At 36.4% G+C, this 16,587-nt stretch overlaps 1 protein-coding gene across 1 annotated transcript in view; it reads left to right on the forward strand.

Annotated features, from left to right (window-relative positions):
* The window catches only part of SKAP2 (src kinase associated phosphoprotein 2), a gene marked incomplete at its 5' end in the record, with an annotated part of 94,563 nt that overhangs the window by 47,389 nt on the left and 30,587 nt on the right, over window positions 1–16,587 (forward strand). The window contains 5 exons of the mRNA XM_009080990.1: window positions 673–750; window positions 1,493–1,576; window positions 10,279–10,403; window positions 11,304–11,367; window positions 11,755–11,853. Of these exons, the coding sequence (XP_009079238.1) occupies window positions 673–750; window positions 1,493–1,576; window positions 10,279–10,403; window positions 11,304–11,367; window positions 11,755–11,853 (450 nt within the window). The remainder of the gene's footprint in view (window positions 1–672; window positions 751–1,492; window positions 1,577–10,278; window positions 10,404–11,303; window positions 11,368–11,754; window positions 11,854–16,587) is intronic.

The raw sequence follows: 16,587 nt of genomic DNA on the forward strand, positions 1-16,587 counted from the left end.
ATACTTGCCATTTTGCAGATGCAGCCATATTCTACAAAGTCTAGAATTAGTGTCTGTAGATCAACAGTTTTGCTGACTTCTGTACAATGTCCTTGGTTTTACCCAGTATCACCTTTAAGATCCTGTAGGCAGTAGATCTGTGTCATATTGCAAACTAGGCAATATCTGTCAACACCAGGCATCATCTTTTAGGATCTCTGGATCTAGTTAATGTTTTGTAGATGTGCAATAGAGGGTCCTCACCTTGTATGTTGTTTCAAGATATTTTTGTACGAAGCTGATATTGAAAACCACATTTCTGATTTGTGTTGAACTGTAATTCTTGATTTTGTTTGCACATCTGAAGCCTTAGTGCTTTCGTTATCCAACTTGCTTTACAGCCCATGTTCAAAACAAAATTGCCATATCTTGTGTACATATTTTTCCTTCTGAGACTTGCAGGGCTCTACACAGCCATGTTTTACCTTACTAAAGCGGTGAGGATGGTAGCAACAGCTCTGACATTAATAGAGGGCTTTTTTTACTTAAAATAATCTGGCATAGTTGTTATTAGAATTATTATTTTCCAGTAGATTCTGCATATTGAGTGTGTGAAATCCATAATTTTATTAATGCTACTCTTGCATTAATTTCTTGTACAGCAGTGCTTTATAGAATTTATTTTTCTTTCAGGGAATCAGTTTCCTCCTGTTGCGGCTCAGGATCTTCAGTTTGTTCTGAAGGCTGGATATCTGGAAAAACGTAGAAAAGGTAAGTCTAGCTATTTTTGTGAAAGCCAGTGCATATTTTATGTCTGGGAAGTCTATATGTCTGTGTTTGCTGCTGTAGACATGAATAACTTTATACAGAAGTGATAAATAAAATGAAGTAGATGCTGAAATGTTGAAGCATTAGTATGCAAAAGAAGCACAGCACATAATTGCTCTCATAGTATTAAATAAAATCCTATTCCTTTATTGACTAACAAAATCAGGCCATGAGAGTCCACTGTCAGCCATAATTCAGAGACTTTCAGAGATTTTTGAAGACAACATTAGGAACATATGTAAAAGTACCATATGTTGACTTCATGTTTCAGTGAGCATCAAGATTTATTTTCCTTCAAGAGGGCAAATATTGATCTCAGCTTTGGTTCAGTCAATATTTACCTTGATTCAATAAATCTTATATTGTCACTTTAATACCCACTTAATGCTGCAATAACTCTAGGAAATATTTAGGAAGTTGTTCATTATTTCCTTATAGTTAATGTTACACATGAGTTCTCTCTTTATATGATTTCAAATTCCCATTTGTTTTTCTTACTACCAATTTTTATTTCTAATTTCCTTCTTGGTGCCATACATTTCTCTTCTTCATATCCAGATTGTGTTTTCTTTCCTTAGTGTCTTCCCTGGCTCCTCCTCCCTCTTCCCTCACCCTTGAAAAGAAGTAACATATTTGTGTTCAATAATGACATAAACTGATACAGCACAAATTATATTAATTTCAGACCACAGCTTTCTTGGCTTTGAATGGCAGAAGCGTTGGTGTGTTATCAGTAAGACGGTCTTCTATTACTACGGAAGCGACAAAGGTACTTCCAATAATTACTATAAAAATGATGTTTCAGTGCACAAAAGAATATGAAAACTTCAGTGGAGTTGGAAACCACATATCAGAGCTCATTTTAAGCAATCAAATGAAACTTTTAAAATAAAAGTTCTTTTCTTTTGAACGGTTCTTAAACACTGCTGTGAATTTTTAAAATGTGGAAATATTCTTCAGAACCTGTAAGTGATGTACTTGTTCTCTAAAAAAAGGGAAACTGAGGAAAAAAAGATTGTTACTTGTAAAGCTACTTTGTGTGCCAGTAACATCTAGCTCTTAGGTTTGATAGTTTGCCGGTACTCAGCTGTTTTACTGGACAGAAAATGTTTTTTCTCTCCAAATAGGATATTAATTTTAAAACATCCTTTAGTAATTATACCTTCTGAGTTCTTTAGAGATGGCTCTGTCCAGGAAAATATTAGTCTAAAAGCTGCATAGTGGATTTCCTTGTTTCTATCCAAATAGTTTATGTTCTGGAGAAGGTAGAAATGAAGTAATGTATTTAACTAAAAGCCAGCCATGGAAACTAAAGCTAACTCCTGAAGGTGACTTTTACTTTTTAATGGCCAGTTTATAAAGAATCTAGCATAAATGTGGGGATATCACTTTGAATTTTTAAAACTGACAGCCAAATAAAACATACTTTACATTGTGTGCCACATGCATTTGATGTTTAACAGTAGAACAACTGATACAGAAATATATCTCAGTAAATTTTAAAAGTACAATTATGTCTTTTTTTTCCCTCCGAAAAATATATTCCTGAGCAAATTTTCCATTGAAGGGTTTTATTTCCTTCTACTTATGTTTGTATGATGCTACTTGAGATTAGTGCAGGTAGTTATTTTGTGTATTTTTATTCAAAGACTAATTTAATTTGCTCCAGTCTGTTTCATTCCTTAGTATGCTGATTCATTTAAACTCATCTTTTCTTTAAAAGCAAAAGAAATTAAGTAAGAGTCTAATTTTAAGTCCAGATTTCATTTTACTACCGTTTCCTGTTGTATTCTGCTTTCAGAGTTTTGTTAGCATATCTGCTGAATTTCCCTTTTATTCTTTACTCTTTCCTTGGAATTTACAGATTGATCAAGCTTCAAAAACACGAACAATTTTTATTCAAAAATTTGTCAGTACTGATTTATTTTTATTCTCTGGAGAATTATCTTGTGCTGTTTGTTTATATGTATAGTAATACATTACCTAGTACTTTAAAAATGGCAGTAGTTCTTTTTTTCTGAATATATTGCTAGTTCATGAAGACTGTTCCAGATTTAAAAATCCCACCTGCCCTTTTTCCATATTTTTTTATTATTAGTTTTTTTTAATCCAACTCTGTGTTGCAACTTTTAATACCTGTGCTGACAGCTAAGACGCTTGGATACGTGGACGCATGTTCCCTAGCAGTCAGAAGGTTGGTGTCATGTTAGGAATTGACTGTGATATTCTGTGGGATCTCTTTCCTCTACAAATCTGTAGACAGATGTTTTGGCTTATGCATTTACAGCTTTTGTAGGCTGCAGATTGTTTGGGGAAGGTCCTCCTAACCATAATCTAATGATGTGGGAGAGGCACATAGTCCATGGAATTATATAGAATCACTTTGGTGGGAAAAGACCTCTAAGATCATTGAGTCCAACTGTTAACCCAGCACTGCCAAGCCCACCACTAAACCATGTCCCTAAGTGCCACATTTAAACATCTTTTTAATACCTCCAGGACTTCCCTGGGCAGCCTGTTCCAATACTTGCCAACCCTTTTAGTGAAGGCTTTTTTCCTAATATCCAATCTAAACCTTCCCTGGTGCAACTTGAGGCCATTTCCTCTTGTCCTATCACTTCTTACTTGGGAAAAGAGGTTGACCCCCACCTCATTTACCCTCATTTCAGGTAGTTTATAGAGACATGATTGGACTCCAAACTCATTCATGGGGGAAGCAAACAAATCAGATGCACGAATTTCTGCCCTACCTCTATGTGACTGGTGCTGTTAGTGCAGAAAAACTGGTGCAGCATGGTGTAACGATTGAATCTTACAGATCTGGGATGACTAAATCACTCCAGAACTTGCCTTTGAATAAGAAAGTTTTTTTCTAGACTGGTCACAATTACTTTCTTCAGCACCATGATACCATAGTATATAAAGGTGCCTGTTCCAGTGCAGAAGCAAATCGCCATCGTTGTGCAGAAAAAGGATACCTGCCACAGCAAGTCAGTTTGCTGTTGAAACTCAACTGTCATCCTATCGGTTGTGAATGTATGTGCTGCAGTTTATCATGCTGTTTTGCTGCAGATTGCCAGCATGGATAGGGTGTGCAAAGAGATAGCCCTGAGGAGATCTGGCATTTAGTCACTGGAAGAACCTGAAACTGGTTTCACTTGCACTATAACCTCCAGCAGCGGTTCCTGCCATACTACGCTGTTGTGTTGAGGCCCTTCTTCTTTTACTGTGACTCTTGATGCAATACCAGATAACTTGGACTATGTAGAAAATCAGTGTGTGCTCTTACCAACTGTAGAATAGCGTGGAAGTGTGCGTTTGGGTGGCTTGGTGCAAACTGCTGCCACCATCTGGGATGGCATCTGTCTAAACAGTGCTGGTCTGCCCTAGCCTCTGCAATGCCTGTGGAGATTTTGTGTCAGCTGGTCCCTGGTTGCTGACAGGTTCCAGGGCTCATTCACACAACAGGAAAATTCCCCCTCATTGATGTGAACATGGTTTGAAGAGTAATGGGGATTCCATACGTGCTCAGTCCAGCTAGTGCCTGTGTGTTGTGGGATGTAATACAGAGGCTGCAGGGATTTTTAGGTTCATCTTGGCTTGTTTTGCATTGTGTATGTTTTTAAAACCAGACATGTAGGAAAATAATCTGAGTAGGCTGTTTTGTGCCTGGTATAGTGTGTATTTTGTTGGCCAAAGTTTGATTTTCATGCTTAAGTGTCAGTGGAAATGTAACTGAATGGGAAATGTGAGGGCTTGGATGCCTTTTTATTGTTTGTGTAAATCTGTTGTTTCCAAAACACTTTTAATTCTTCTAACTTTTCCCTTTTTACATTGGGAAAGCAAGCAGAAATGTAGAAGTATATAAAGCTCACAATACATGTAAGGAAGAGTTTCAGGATCATTTACTCCAAGCTGAATGATGAAAAGTATGAGGCCTAGTCCAGGCGAATACAGTACAAGCTAAAGCCTGTGAAAATACAGTAAATGGCTGTGTTTTTGTGTGCATGTGTGTGTTCACCTAAGAGACTACAAGCATCCTTTAAGAGCTGTGATGCCTGCGGGCTGGTGTATATCTTATTTCCCTGTTTTCTCCTACACTGGGTGCAGCATTGCATAGTGAAACCATTCTATTTTTCTCTACAATATAGATGGGTCTAAGTGAATCACCTATGTTTTTTCCCCCCGATCAATGGTATGTGGAGTAGATGGAGGAACAAGACTTAAAGGTTTAATGTAATCATGTCTGAAGTACGTATTTCAGGAAGTGTGCATGTATTTGTGCTTGTGCTGCAGTATCTGTTACCAGCATGTGGCCCATGACATCGCAGAGGAGTGTGCTCAAATGTCAGAGCTGGCTGGGATTTCCAGAAGCTTGCCTGGTCCTCCTTTTCATAGTCTTTCTTTCCACAAACCTTTCCTAGTCCTCTCTTCTTTTCTTCCATGCAGTTGCACCCTGAGTTGAGTACCCTGATTGCCTATTGTCTTTCTGTATGATCTCTGGCTGTTCTTGTGTGCTCAGACACCTAGATGGTATGGATAACCTTTCAGACCTCAAAGTGCATGTGAAGAAGAAAAGTTAATTTGTTGCTTTATAAATGAATGAATTAATAGCTTCATTACTTCTTCCTCACTAGGCCACAATGTTATATGCCCTTCTGTCTCAGCAAACTGGAGGGATCAGCTAAATGTTTAGCAAGACAGTAATTGATAACATCATGGTAATTTTTCCCCGTTAATGGGCACTAAAAATTTATTTTCATTTTTATAACTTGAAAATCGTGTCCGCCTGCCTGCCAGTAATATGATGTTGAAGAGGGGTATAATTCAGAGCCTTTTAGAAAGGTCTGAGTTTATTTTTTAAAAATTTCCTCTACTTTTAACATGGACATCAAAATTTTGTATTTCTCTGTATTTATGTGTATTTCTCTTTTGTATTCATCTGTAAGATAGTGATGGCCAGGCCAGTGGTAGACTACTTCTATTTATGCAGAAGAGGGAACTGTGCACGCTCCACAGGACTTTGTTGTAGCAAGGTGATGGCAATCAAAGGCATCTGTCTAATGTGTACTGGATTTTCTGCTACGAGACTGTTAAATTCAGATCTCAAGAGGCACGCTCACCATTAATAGTGTGCTATTTAAAAAATAACTGAGTACAAGCAAACAGAATATAAGAAATTTGGTACCCTAAATAGTGTGTTTCAATCATTGCCTCAATTTCCTAAGCTTTTTAAAATTTAAATTTCTCAGTGGATTTGTTAAGAGAAAGAAGAAGGAAAAAAAAGTTGATTGCATTTCAGATTTTCTGTCTAAAAGGGAAGACCTTCTATGCATGCATTTGGAAAGGGCTGTTCCAAAAGCTGGAAAAGGAATTACCATTTTGGAGATACTGACACTTTACTATTTTTAGAAAGCAGACATCCTGCATATGGAAAAGTATGTGAAACTACATTTAGCATGAAGCCATGTAAACTGTAAGATCTTACAGGCTCCTAATTTCAAGATGAAGAGAGTTAAATTATAGATTCTAATAGTATCTATAAATACTTTATCACTCTCTGAAATCTGTTTGCCTTTGTTCCTTATGCCTTTCTCTCTAATTTCTTTCCTTTCTACTATCCGAGTCCTCTCTGTTCTTCAGAATGCACTAATTCTTTTTACATGTGCTAATAATATGGGCACATCGCCTTAGGCCTCAAATTTACAACCCAATCATTTCAAGATCTCATTGAAGGTTTACCCTTCTTTGTTTTAAAAGTTCCCATGGACTTAGTTATGTAAGGTTACTTCAAAACCCTTTTTCTCTGCTTCCCTTGAGACTCTCTTTTCCCAATATAATATTGGCCCTGTTTCCATTGTTAACAACACTTAACTATTTTTAGGATGAATTAAGTTTATATGTAAGAAAAATATTTAAAGTGGCTCTCAAATTTCATTGGGATCTGAATTTTCTCTATTTTAAATACAGCCCCTCCAAATTTATTTCCTTCAAATATCTACATGCTAGTCTTTTTTTAATAGTTAGTGCCTGACACTCTGCTATGCTACCTTTTTATGATTCTAAATTCCCATTGCAAAATGATCTACACAGACCCAGATTTATTTTTCTGTTGTGTGCCTGACATGGGAAAAAGGGGAGAGGAGGAGGATGGGGAGGAGAGAGCAAAGAACATCTTATTCTGATATGAGATTTGGCTTCATTGTGAAATAACTTATGCTTGATGATGTTCATGCTACTTTTTGTTTTTACAAGACTGATATTATTATACTTTTTGCACTTCTGTTCTATGTTGTTCTGGGACAACTTAAGGGTTTCCTGTTTTTGAATTGCAAAGCCCTATTTTGAGAAAGTAAGAGGCAGCAAAAATGTTACCATTCTTCAGAGAAGTGTGTTCCATCAGCATGTGTCTCCATAGTTCCTCCTAAATATGCTGTTGTATTACTGCATAAGCAAAACTCTGGTTCTGATTTGGGGGTTCAGAATGAAAGTTAAATCCCTGTAATGTAGATGTGCTTCTTGAAGCTCCTTTTAAGGCTCCTGCCATAAACCACAACTATATCTAATTTTAAGCCTCCAAGTAAAACCTTTAATTCTTCAAAGTTTTTAAGCATCAAAAACTGTTTAACTCTCCCTAAAGCAAAGTCTCCAGAAAATATTTCTGATATAAACAATTTAACTCTGCATGTGAAAGTTCTCAAAACTTTCAGCAGCACCTGTGGCACTAACTTCACAGGGCAACTTTAACCCTAAAGCCCAAGTCTGTCTGCATGCCTATGTAGCTGCAAGCCATTGCTATAAATGAAGGTGAGATGATTGTTGAGTCTGATGACCCCAAGATGGCCCTGCCTTTAAGGCTGCACCTGACTGCTGTGACTGGCCAAACAGCTCCCGTGGGTAATGGTTTGTTCCATGGTGATCAGGTGATGGGGTTGGTCTCCAGTCCTACCTAGAAAGTGTATTCTGCAAAAGCAACTGGGATTTGTAGACCTCCATTGTTTGTCAGCATCTGAGCATGCAGCTTAGCTACAGCTGACCTGTGTCCTGCCACTCTGTATTTGTGGAGCTATTTCTCAGGACATACCAGGTCTTATCTCTGGCTTGCTGCCACAGGGAGTATGAATACATACTGAGAGTCTTTCTGTCAACTTTAATGGGGTTTGGGTCAGGGCTGTGAAGTGTCTCATTGTCTTAGAGTTTCCTCATTTTCAATGTTTTGTATGCATGATGCTACACTGGACTTTAATCAGAGGTTACTGTTAAGACAATTAGAAGTAAAAGTAGCAATGCTTTGACTAGTCTTAAAGGTCAGTGAAAGAATTTGATAGCAAAGGATATATATACATATATATATTTATTTATTTGATGGTGCATACAGGTAATTTTAATTAGGACTGAAATGGCATGTTCAGAGAAATAAGACAAAACCAGTATAAACAGCAAAACAATCAAATGGAATATGGATACCTTGCACCATCTCCTTCCAAAGTACAGCATCTTTGTGTTTTAACCGCAATGCTCTTTGAAAAAAAACGAGTGCCAGTGCAGAGATCATCTGAGATTAGCTCTGTAGAAGTATATTACCATAAAAGGGATCATCCATGTCACAGAGAAGCAGTCTCAGAAATAATCCAAGAGACTAAATTTGAATACTTGCATCATTTTTATCTTGACAAAATGTTTTTACCTTCTGGACCTGGTGTTTGTTTATTCTGTCTGCGTGTTCCTATCTTCTTGAGTTTTGATAAACCTCCAGCATGGGAGAGTGAAAAATTAATGTGCAATTCATCTTCTCCCTGAGGTCACAAGTGGGGGAACAATAAAATTCCTAGGCAGAAATGAATTTCATTAAAAGGAGACCTAGTTAACCTATTGCAATATTATTATTTCTAATATCTGCCCTGGCATGATTCCATGAATTTTGCATGTGTGGGCTGTTTGATATAGGGGTGGAGGACTGAGCAAATATAAAATATTGGTATTGTAGCATTAATACTTATTTAAGGCATAATAAAACTTAGAGTGGGGGAATGGATTAGAAGTGAAAATAGAGCAGTGCCCTGGATTTTCTCATATAATTGTGTTATTTGGTATTTACTTGCCCTAGGTGAGAGTTTATAAAAAAGTGGAAGGACAAAGAATTTGTGTCTTTGCGCATGTATGATTACTAGCAAGAGTATTTGACTGGTGACTGCCCTTACATCCATTGGTGTTCATGTTGCCGTGTTAGCTAATTTTTGTCCTCTCAGGAGTGGAAAAAGACTTGCTTTCCTGTTAAATTTCCAGAAATATGACAAAGTTACATTGAAAACTGTAGTTTTTCCTGGTTTATCTACTGTAGAAGTTTTCTCCTTTTGTTGACATGCATAAGCAATGCATAAGCTCAATTTGTACCTAAGTGCAACTACTTAAAGCAGTCTTGCTGTTGTGCCTGATGCTTACTGTTAATGAATCCTTTTCTCTACTGTGCAAGAAAAACCCCACACTGAATGGCATTTTTTGCATATACAACTGCACTTTGTTCTTTGTTTGTCTGCACAAAATGTCACTCATGATGTCTATCTTCACTCGGATGCTGCACTGCGACCTGCAGAAATTGCAAAACTTAATTACTTCTACATTTTTCGTTTGCTTTTAATATTCACCAAAATATGCCAGAGCACATAAAATCCAATGTAGAGTTTGGTCTGAAGAGCTCAAAAGGAGTGCACAGGTGCCGCTTACCCAACATGCAGTATATTTAAACTCGGGTCTGTTGTAAGTGATACTTTTATAAACCAGAACTTTTGAAAAGTAGAATTGTCTTTAAAACAACCACATGGCTCTACATAATAAACTGTGGTAGGGCTCAGTACTTTTATTAGCTTATTAAACAGTTGTTGTTTTGAGAGAAATGCTTTTGGAACGAACACACACGCACACACCTGAATTTATAACGAAATTCATTTGGTATTTCTGCCTTGTGGAAAGGAGGCACATCTGGGGGTGGGTGGGAGAATGTGAAAAGAAGCTTTTCCAATTGCTTAAAAAGGAGTTTGACGTTTATTTTTTGAGTGAAGTGGTTAGTTTAGGAGGGAGCTCAGCAAGTTCTGAACTAGACAGGTTTTCCCATTGGTTTACTGAACCTGAGACACTGATTTATAGAAAACGTGTCTTGCAAGTTCCAGTTCTTGGCTTTCCCTAGATACAAGTGTCATAACATGCACTTCTTGCTAAATAAGACCACCATCTGCAAACATGCCCCTCTGGAATTCCTTAGGCATCCTACAGAAAAATGTACTTCTGTGTACATCTTCCTTTAAAAGAAAGCTTTATCTCCAGAAGCATCACTTAATCATTTTGCTAAAAACCTCCCTGTTCTTTGTAAAATTTATGAAATAGAAACCAAAATCTGAATAAACGATAACCTGCTGAGCCACTTAGGTTCACTGTTGTAAATGAAGCTCTAACTTTGTTTTTTATCTCCAACAGACAAACAACAGAAAGGTGAATTTGCCTTAGAGGGCTACACCATCAGAATGAATAATAGCCTTCGGAAGGATGCAAAGAAAGATTGCTGTTTTGAAATCTCCGCTCCTGATAAGCGCACTTATCAGGTTGGAATTTTTTATGTTGACTTTAAATTAAATTGATAAAGCTGTTACAATTCCAGTTACTGAATTAACATTTCAGTAAAACAACTTTCACTGACATCTTAATGAAAAAAGGAAACTCTCACTTGCTTATATTGTATATTCATATATAAAAAAATCTGATTAAAAGTATGTATGTATGTGTTCAAATATTATCTATTTGGTTGAAAGCAAGGAAATCTATCATCTTTATCTATTGGTCACTTCAATATTAGCATTTTAATATCTATTGTATAGTGTGTCTTTGTGATTTCTTTGGTGAATTAAATAGTAAAAAAAAGTTAAAATATGTATCAGTGTTAAATATGTATCGTATTGGTCACGGCTTTTAAAGGAAAATCTGCGTAAAGGCACATATCAGCTGCGCAATTCAGAGATCTATCAGCTAGACATCAATATGGAATGTAAGTTTAATAAGTTTTAAATATCTGAGATTGTGGTTGAAAGCCAGTTAATTAAGCTGTCAGGTAGTGTGTTGGAGTCTGACAAGAACATTTTTAAGAAAACTGTACCCAGCAGTCTAAAGAAATTCATGGGTGTCTTCTAATTGTCAAGGGCAAATTTTGTTCATCAGTTCTGGCTTTGACATTGATGAAGAGAAGCAGCTTTTTTCTGCACAGCTGCCAGCTGCTGATCAGAGTTTCAAATCCATCATCCTCTCCTTCAATTACGTAAATTTGTCAAAATTAGCTGTACATTATAAGAAGCATCCTTGCAAGAAAAGTACCAGAAGACATGAAAAGAATTACTAATGGTTTCTTGAGGAAGTGACGAGAATGTTACAGTCCCTCTTTTTTATTGCTAATGAAATTGTAGTTTTGTTTTTGTCATTGCTGCTAGTAGTTATTAATAAACATTTAATAGTTTGCAGCTGCCAGTCCCGAAGAAGCAGAGGAATGGGTAGAGGAAGTCAAATTTGTAATTCAAGGTAAGCCAGCCAGTAGAGCAATAGCCTTTATTGCCAGTACTGCTTAGTGATGGTAGTTCTGTCCATTAACTTATCTGTCATGTTAGTGCATCTAGTATTCCCACATGTCCAAGTTTTGAATAGCAAGTCCTAGTTTTCAGTTGTGTTGTAGCTTTTCTATTTTTGCAAGATTTTTGCTTTTTCCAAGAATACTATTTAGCTTGAAAGCTCTCCCTTATACAAGATCCCTTAGGTAAACTCTCCCTTATCCCTTGAACAATGTAATAAAATAAGCAGAATGTACTGTAAGGAGCAGGTCAGAGAAGAACTGTGTTTTCATTTTGCATAAATTTCTGCCGAGGCATTCTTTTCTAATAAACGTTAACTTTTTAAACTGCTGTTACATAGATACAGAATCTAATACAATTCCTGAGGAAGAAGAGGAATATGATGATGTGGAACAAGTGAATGGTGGACCAACAGATGACATTTATGAAGAAGTTCAAGGTATTGTTGTAATTTTTTACTTAGTGACTTGTGATCATTTTGTCTACTCTACTTCTAGTTTGATAACTCTGAGTGGCTTGAAGTAAGTGAGTAAAGTAACATGATGAATAAGATACTTCTAGATTTTGCTGTGACACTGAAAAAAGAATGTCTTCAGTTCTGAGTGAGAACAGTTCAGTTTTCTTTAGCAGGAGCAACAAAATAGTGCAGAATGTGTAAAAGTGAACTCAAGGGACTTTCGGCTCATTAACATTTTCTGGTATGCAATTTTTTTTAATTAAAAAATTGTCTTATCTTACAGCTTTTTCCACCAACTTGCCCATCATTTTTTCTTTATTCATTTTGGCATTTGTATTAAGCATAAGTTTGCTATAGCTCCAAATGTTATCAGCTTTTGCTTAATACACGATGTTATAATCCTGCAAGACAGCAATGTGCTCATTTGAAAGGGCTCTGGAAATAAACTGTAAATAAAGCAACACAAGTATTGACACTGTTTTATTTCATATCTTCCAGCATGACTGTGATTATATAGAAACTTTTTACCGTGGACTTTCCAATGGGGTCAAATGATTATGCCTTTAAATGTCCAAGTGTATTTATTGGATAGCAAAACAAATGTGGTTATTCTTTATTATATTTTAAGAAGCTATGAAAAAAATTCAGATTTTCAGTTATCATTAGTTAACAAATGATATTTTAAAGTGATATGACAATAATCACCTTATATGAAATAATGTTCTGCACCCCTTGCTGTTTGGAGCAGTGCAATTATAAGCAATAACTTGAGAGGAAAAATGAGTTGCCATGTGATGCTGGCTAACTTTCTCTATCTATTAGGTTGAATTTTTTGACCATTGGAGAGAAGAACATTTTACCCTATGTCTTGCTTTTCATTTTAAGTTTGTTTCAGTGAACCAAGGGAGCAGAGAACATAAGCATCTAGTGAAAACTATTATTGTAAAATGATAAAATTGTAGCAGCACTCAATTCCTTAAGAACTGGGTTTTTTCCCCTTTTTTTTCCTTCCATTTCTTGAAATTGTACCTAGACTGCTTCAACACAGAATGCACGTGCTGCTTAAATGGGGTGCTGTGTGTCATGCATGTTGAATACTTTTACGCAGTGAATATAAAAACTACATTACAGGCCTTAGTCCTATAGCTAGAAGATACAGCCAAACCTTATTACAGTGATTTTTGGATGCTCAGGTTCTTACAGAAGGTGAGATTGTGTGCTTGCTTAAGCTTTTGTTGAGCTCTAGATATATCCTGGGATAAAGTACTCTTCCTTTGAGCTTCACTTTTCTTATCTGTTTGTTTGAATCTCTAACAGTAAGTAGATCTGGAGCAGTAACACATACAATATTGGCAGAAGACCACTAGTTAATATGTAGTTTGAGTTCTTTACTTTGAGGTCTGTCTTCAGAGTGAGTATTGCTGTTAATTCTGCAGAGATTTAGAGTATGTTCACTTATATCCCATTTTTATGTCAGTTTTCCAGAAGCTGTTGTCTCCTAATGTGGCTAGTAAACCTGAAATGTACCAATGTCACAAAGAAAGGATAGTTCAAGAAATCTAGTTTCAGTTTTTAGTTAAATTAGTTTATTTCCTCGTGAACTTGGACTGGTGCTTCATTTTCATGTTATCAAGTAGAGATTATCTTTCTTTATCTCATGCTTTTTCCATCTCATCTATATAAATTGTAAACTTTTGAGGAAAGACCATCTTACATTGTACAGTGGAGTTCTTAATTTTGTCTGTGATGTGCTGACATAGCTAAGTAAAAGTAAAGCATAAGTTTGCAACAGATTTTAGGTGATTCTTTAATCTTTTTATCTTCTATAAATGTGCTTTAAGAATCATATGCTTAAATGGATTTACAAACTTACAGCTCGGATGCCTTAGAGCAATCCTTCTCTTCTTAATCCACAGCATATTGAAGAGTGTTAGATGAAATGTTAGCTGACAAACCTCACAGGAGTAGGCCTTATTTGTTTCTTGTATAGCTGTTCATCTAAACTTGATAGTAAAAGAGCATACTCCAGTTTGGTCTCATCTGCCTTAATTAGGCCTGATTGGTTGCATTTAATTACAGTTGGCTGTCCTTTCTATTTTCCCAGGTAAGTGAATTACTCTTTTCTACCTTTCATGGTCAAAGGATGAAGCATCATTATCTCTGCTGCTACCTGACATAATAATACAGAACAAATAAGGAAATTGGAATGTCTGATAAAAGAACAGAAAAAGATTATTTGTACAGCTGCAAAGCTATGCTAAGCTCTGGAATGCAGAAGGCAAATATGCTAGATCCCTATGAAGAGGGGGAAGAAATTAATCTTCACTTTGTTTTTATCCTTAAAGGCTTTTCATGTTAGAGGCTTCTGATCTGTTTTCACAGTTCCCCTAGCTTTATAAATATTGAATTTCAGGTATACAGCTCATTGTACCTTGTTATTATTTATTTGGCTATAATTTGCATTTTCTCAAGTAAGTAAAATTTTGCCTTTCTGTGGTTCTCCAGTGGTTTTGATGTCTGCATTTCAGAAGAAAACTAAGCCGGTTCATTTGATAATATTGGGTTTGGTATTTGAATAAAGAGTATTTGGATTAAAAAGAGGGTATGGAAATTTTTGCACTGTTTTGAAAACTGGGAATTCTTGAGAACTGTTGCAGTAATCAGGACTGACTGATGCTGTATTCTCCAGCTATCTCTTTGCTTAGCTATTGTTTTTTTCCTGCTTGTGGCAGGAGACAGTCTAGATGAATTTTCCAGGTAGAAGCTGGATAGCTTCAAACGAGTAGCCAGAATGGTAATAGTCTATTTGCCTATTAAAAGCACAGATTTCAGTGGTATTCACTTTGTACTGTCTGCTGGCAGGAGGAGTGGGTTGGTAGCTGGAGGGGGTACGAAGAGATATGAGAAATTTAATCTTTTGATCTGTTAAGTCAGTTTCTTATTTAATTGCACATACAAATACATATTTACCACAGAAGTATCATTTTCCTGGTTCTCAGTGTTTTACTGTGATTATTCAGGTAAAGCCAAAATCATCAGAACTGCCAAAGAATTCCCAACTTGTAAAACTTTCCTTGCAAGATTCTTCAGGAAAAGAAACCTCTATACTGTCTTCAGCAAACTAGGCTTTACTCTTTTTGGTTTTTAGTAAAAGCACAGAGGAAAATTTAGTTAAGCAAAATATTGTCAATAAAGGCCCATTTTCACTTGATTAGCTGTTTTCTACCTTAGTACACTCTATATAATTTTGCAGTCCACAGCTGTCTGTTATAAACTGTAACATAAAACAACTTCTGAAACTTTAGTATTAAATAACTCTGTGTGTGGATAGAGCTACCTAGATGCATAGAGTTTCTAGTTTAGTGGTGTTTTAAACAATGGAGTTGTCCTTGTCATAAGGGAACATGTGCTGGATTGAAAGTTGTTGCCTTCTATTACAGCCCTTGAAGAAAGAATTTTTTTATTAACTTGAGGTTTCAGTGCCATAATTTTAAGGGCCTTCAGTATTGTCTTCTGTGGTTTCACATCTGTGTGAAGCACATACCCAAAACTGCAATGCTAACTACTGCTTGCGACCTTGATCCTTTCTACAACCTCAACTCAGTTTGTGTACTGTCTACCACACTCTTGCACGACTGGAGAAAAGAGGTGTTAATCTAAGCTAATATACTTATCTTAATTTTCAATCTTGTGTTGGCTTTTGTCTTCTATTCTCTTCCTCCTCACAAACTTGCATTATAGCAGTAGTTTCCACTGTATACAGTATAGTTTCCATTAAAATGAATCTGAAGATGAGTTCTGATTCTTACTTTGGTGGTGCTTAGTTTGTGCAAGGAGGTAAAAACTGCCCTTACAGAATAGGTGAGGTTGGAAACCCAAAGCAATGTAATGTGACACAAGACTGACATTGTGTCTTTGTGTCATCCCTTCTTAGCTTGACCATAACATGGAGAACGTTTGGGTGGGAGAGGGGTAAGGATAGTGAAATTATGTGCTGTGGTGATCTCCAGCCAATACAACTTGCATCAGTTCTTAGTTTTCAGTAAAGTAAATTTGAGGATTGATTCAGTCTCTGATCAGGCAAAGGATGATGGGAAGGGATAACTTGCTTTTTATCCTTTGATTCCCGCTATCAGTCCTCTGCCAAACAGTTTGGTCAAGCTCAGGTATATGGCCAGCAATTCTCTTTTGCAGTGCAGTTAGAAGCTTAGGTAGGGAAACTAAGGCAAAGCCCAGGGAAAGATAAGAAATGTCTCAACTGTAATGCAATAAGAAGTATGATGCACAAAGAAACACTTTTGCTTATTTCAGAGTTTTCAGCATATCATAGTCAGGGTCTGTGGGCTCAACAGTGCTTGGTATCAAGCAGTCCCCATTGTCTATTACAGCCATACAATCAGTTCCTAAAACCAGTAGGCTAAAAGGAAGAATCTCTTAATTCGTCATTACAAACCAGTGCAGTAGGTTTAAGCCAGCAGAGTGTCCAAATTCCTCCCAGGATTTGTTGCTTGCCTCCAGTAGTTAGGGAATTCTTAGCTTCTTGTCCACAAAAGTTGTATGTAATGCTGATGTGCTATCATTTTTTTTTCCACAGAAAGAATTCTAAGTGCTTTTAATTAGTAAAGTATAAAATATAATTAGAATATATAATTGGAATAATTGAAATTAAAAAGACCAGGTGTAAGATCAGCATTTTTGAGGACAGTACTGAAGATG

The sequence above is a fragment of the Acanthisitta chloris genome, unplaced genomic scaffold (assembly GCF_000695815.1).
Source record: "Acanthisitta chloris isolate BGI_N310 unplaced genomic scaffold, ASM69581v1 scaffold38, whole genome shotgun sequence".
In the NCBI taxonomy this organism is placed as follows: Eukaryota; Metazoa; Chordata; class Aves; order Passeriformes; family Acanthisittidae; genus Acanthisitta; species Acanthisitta chloris.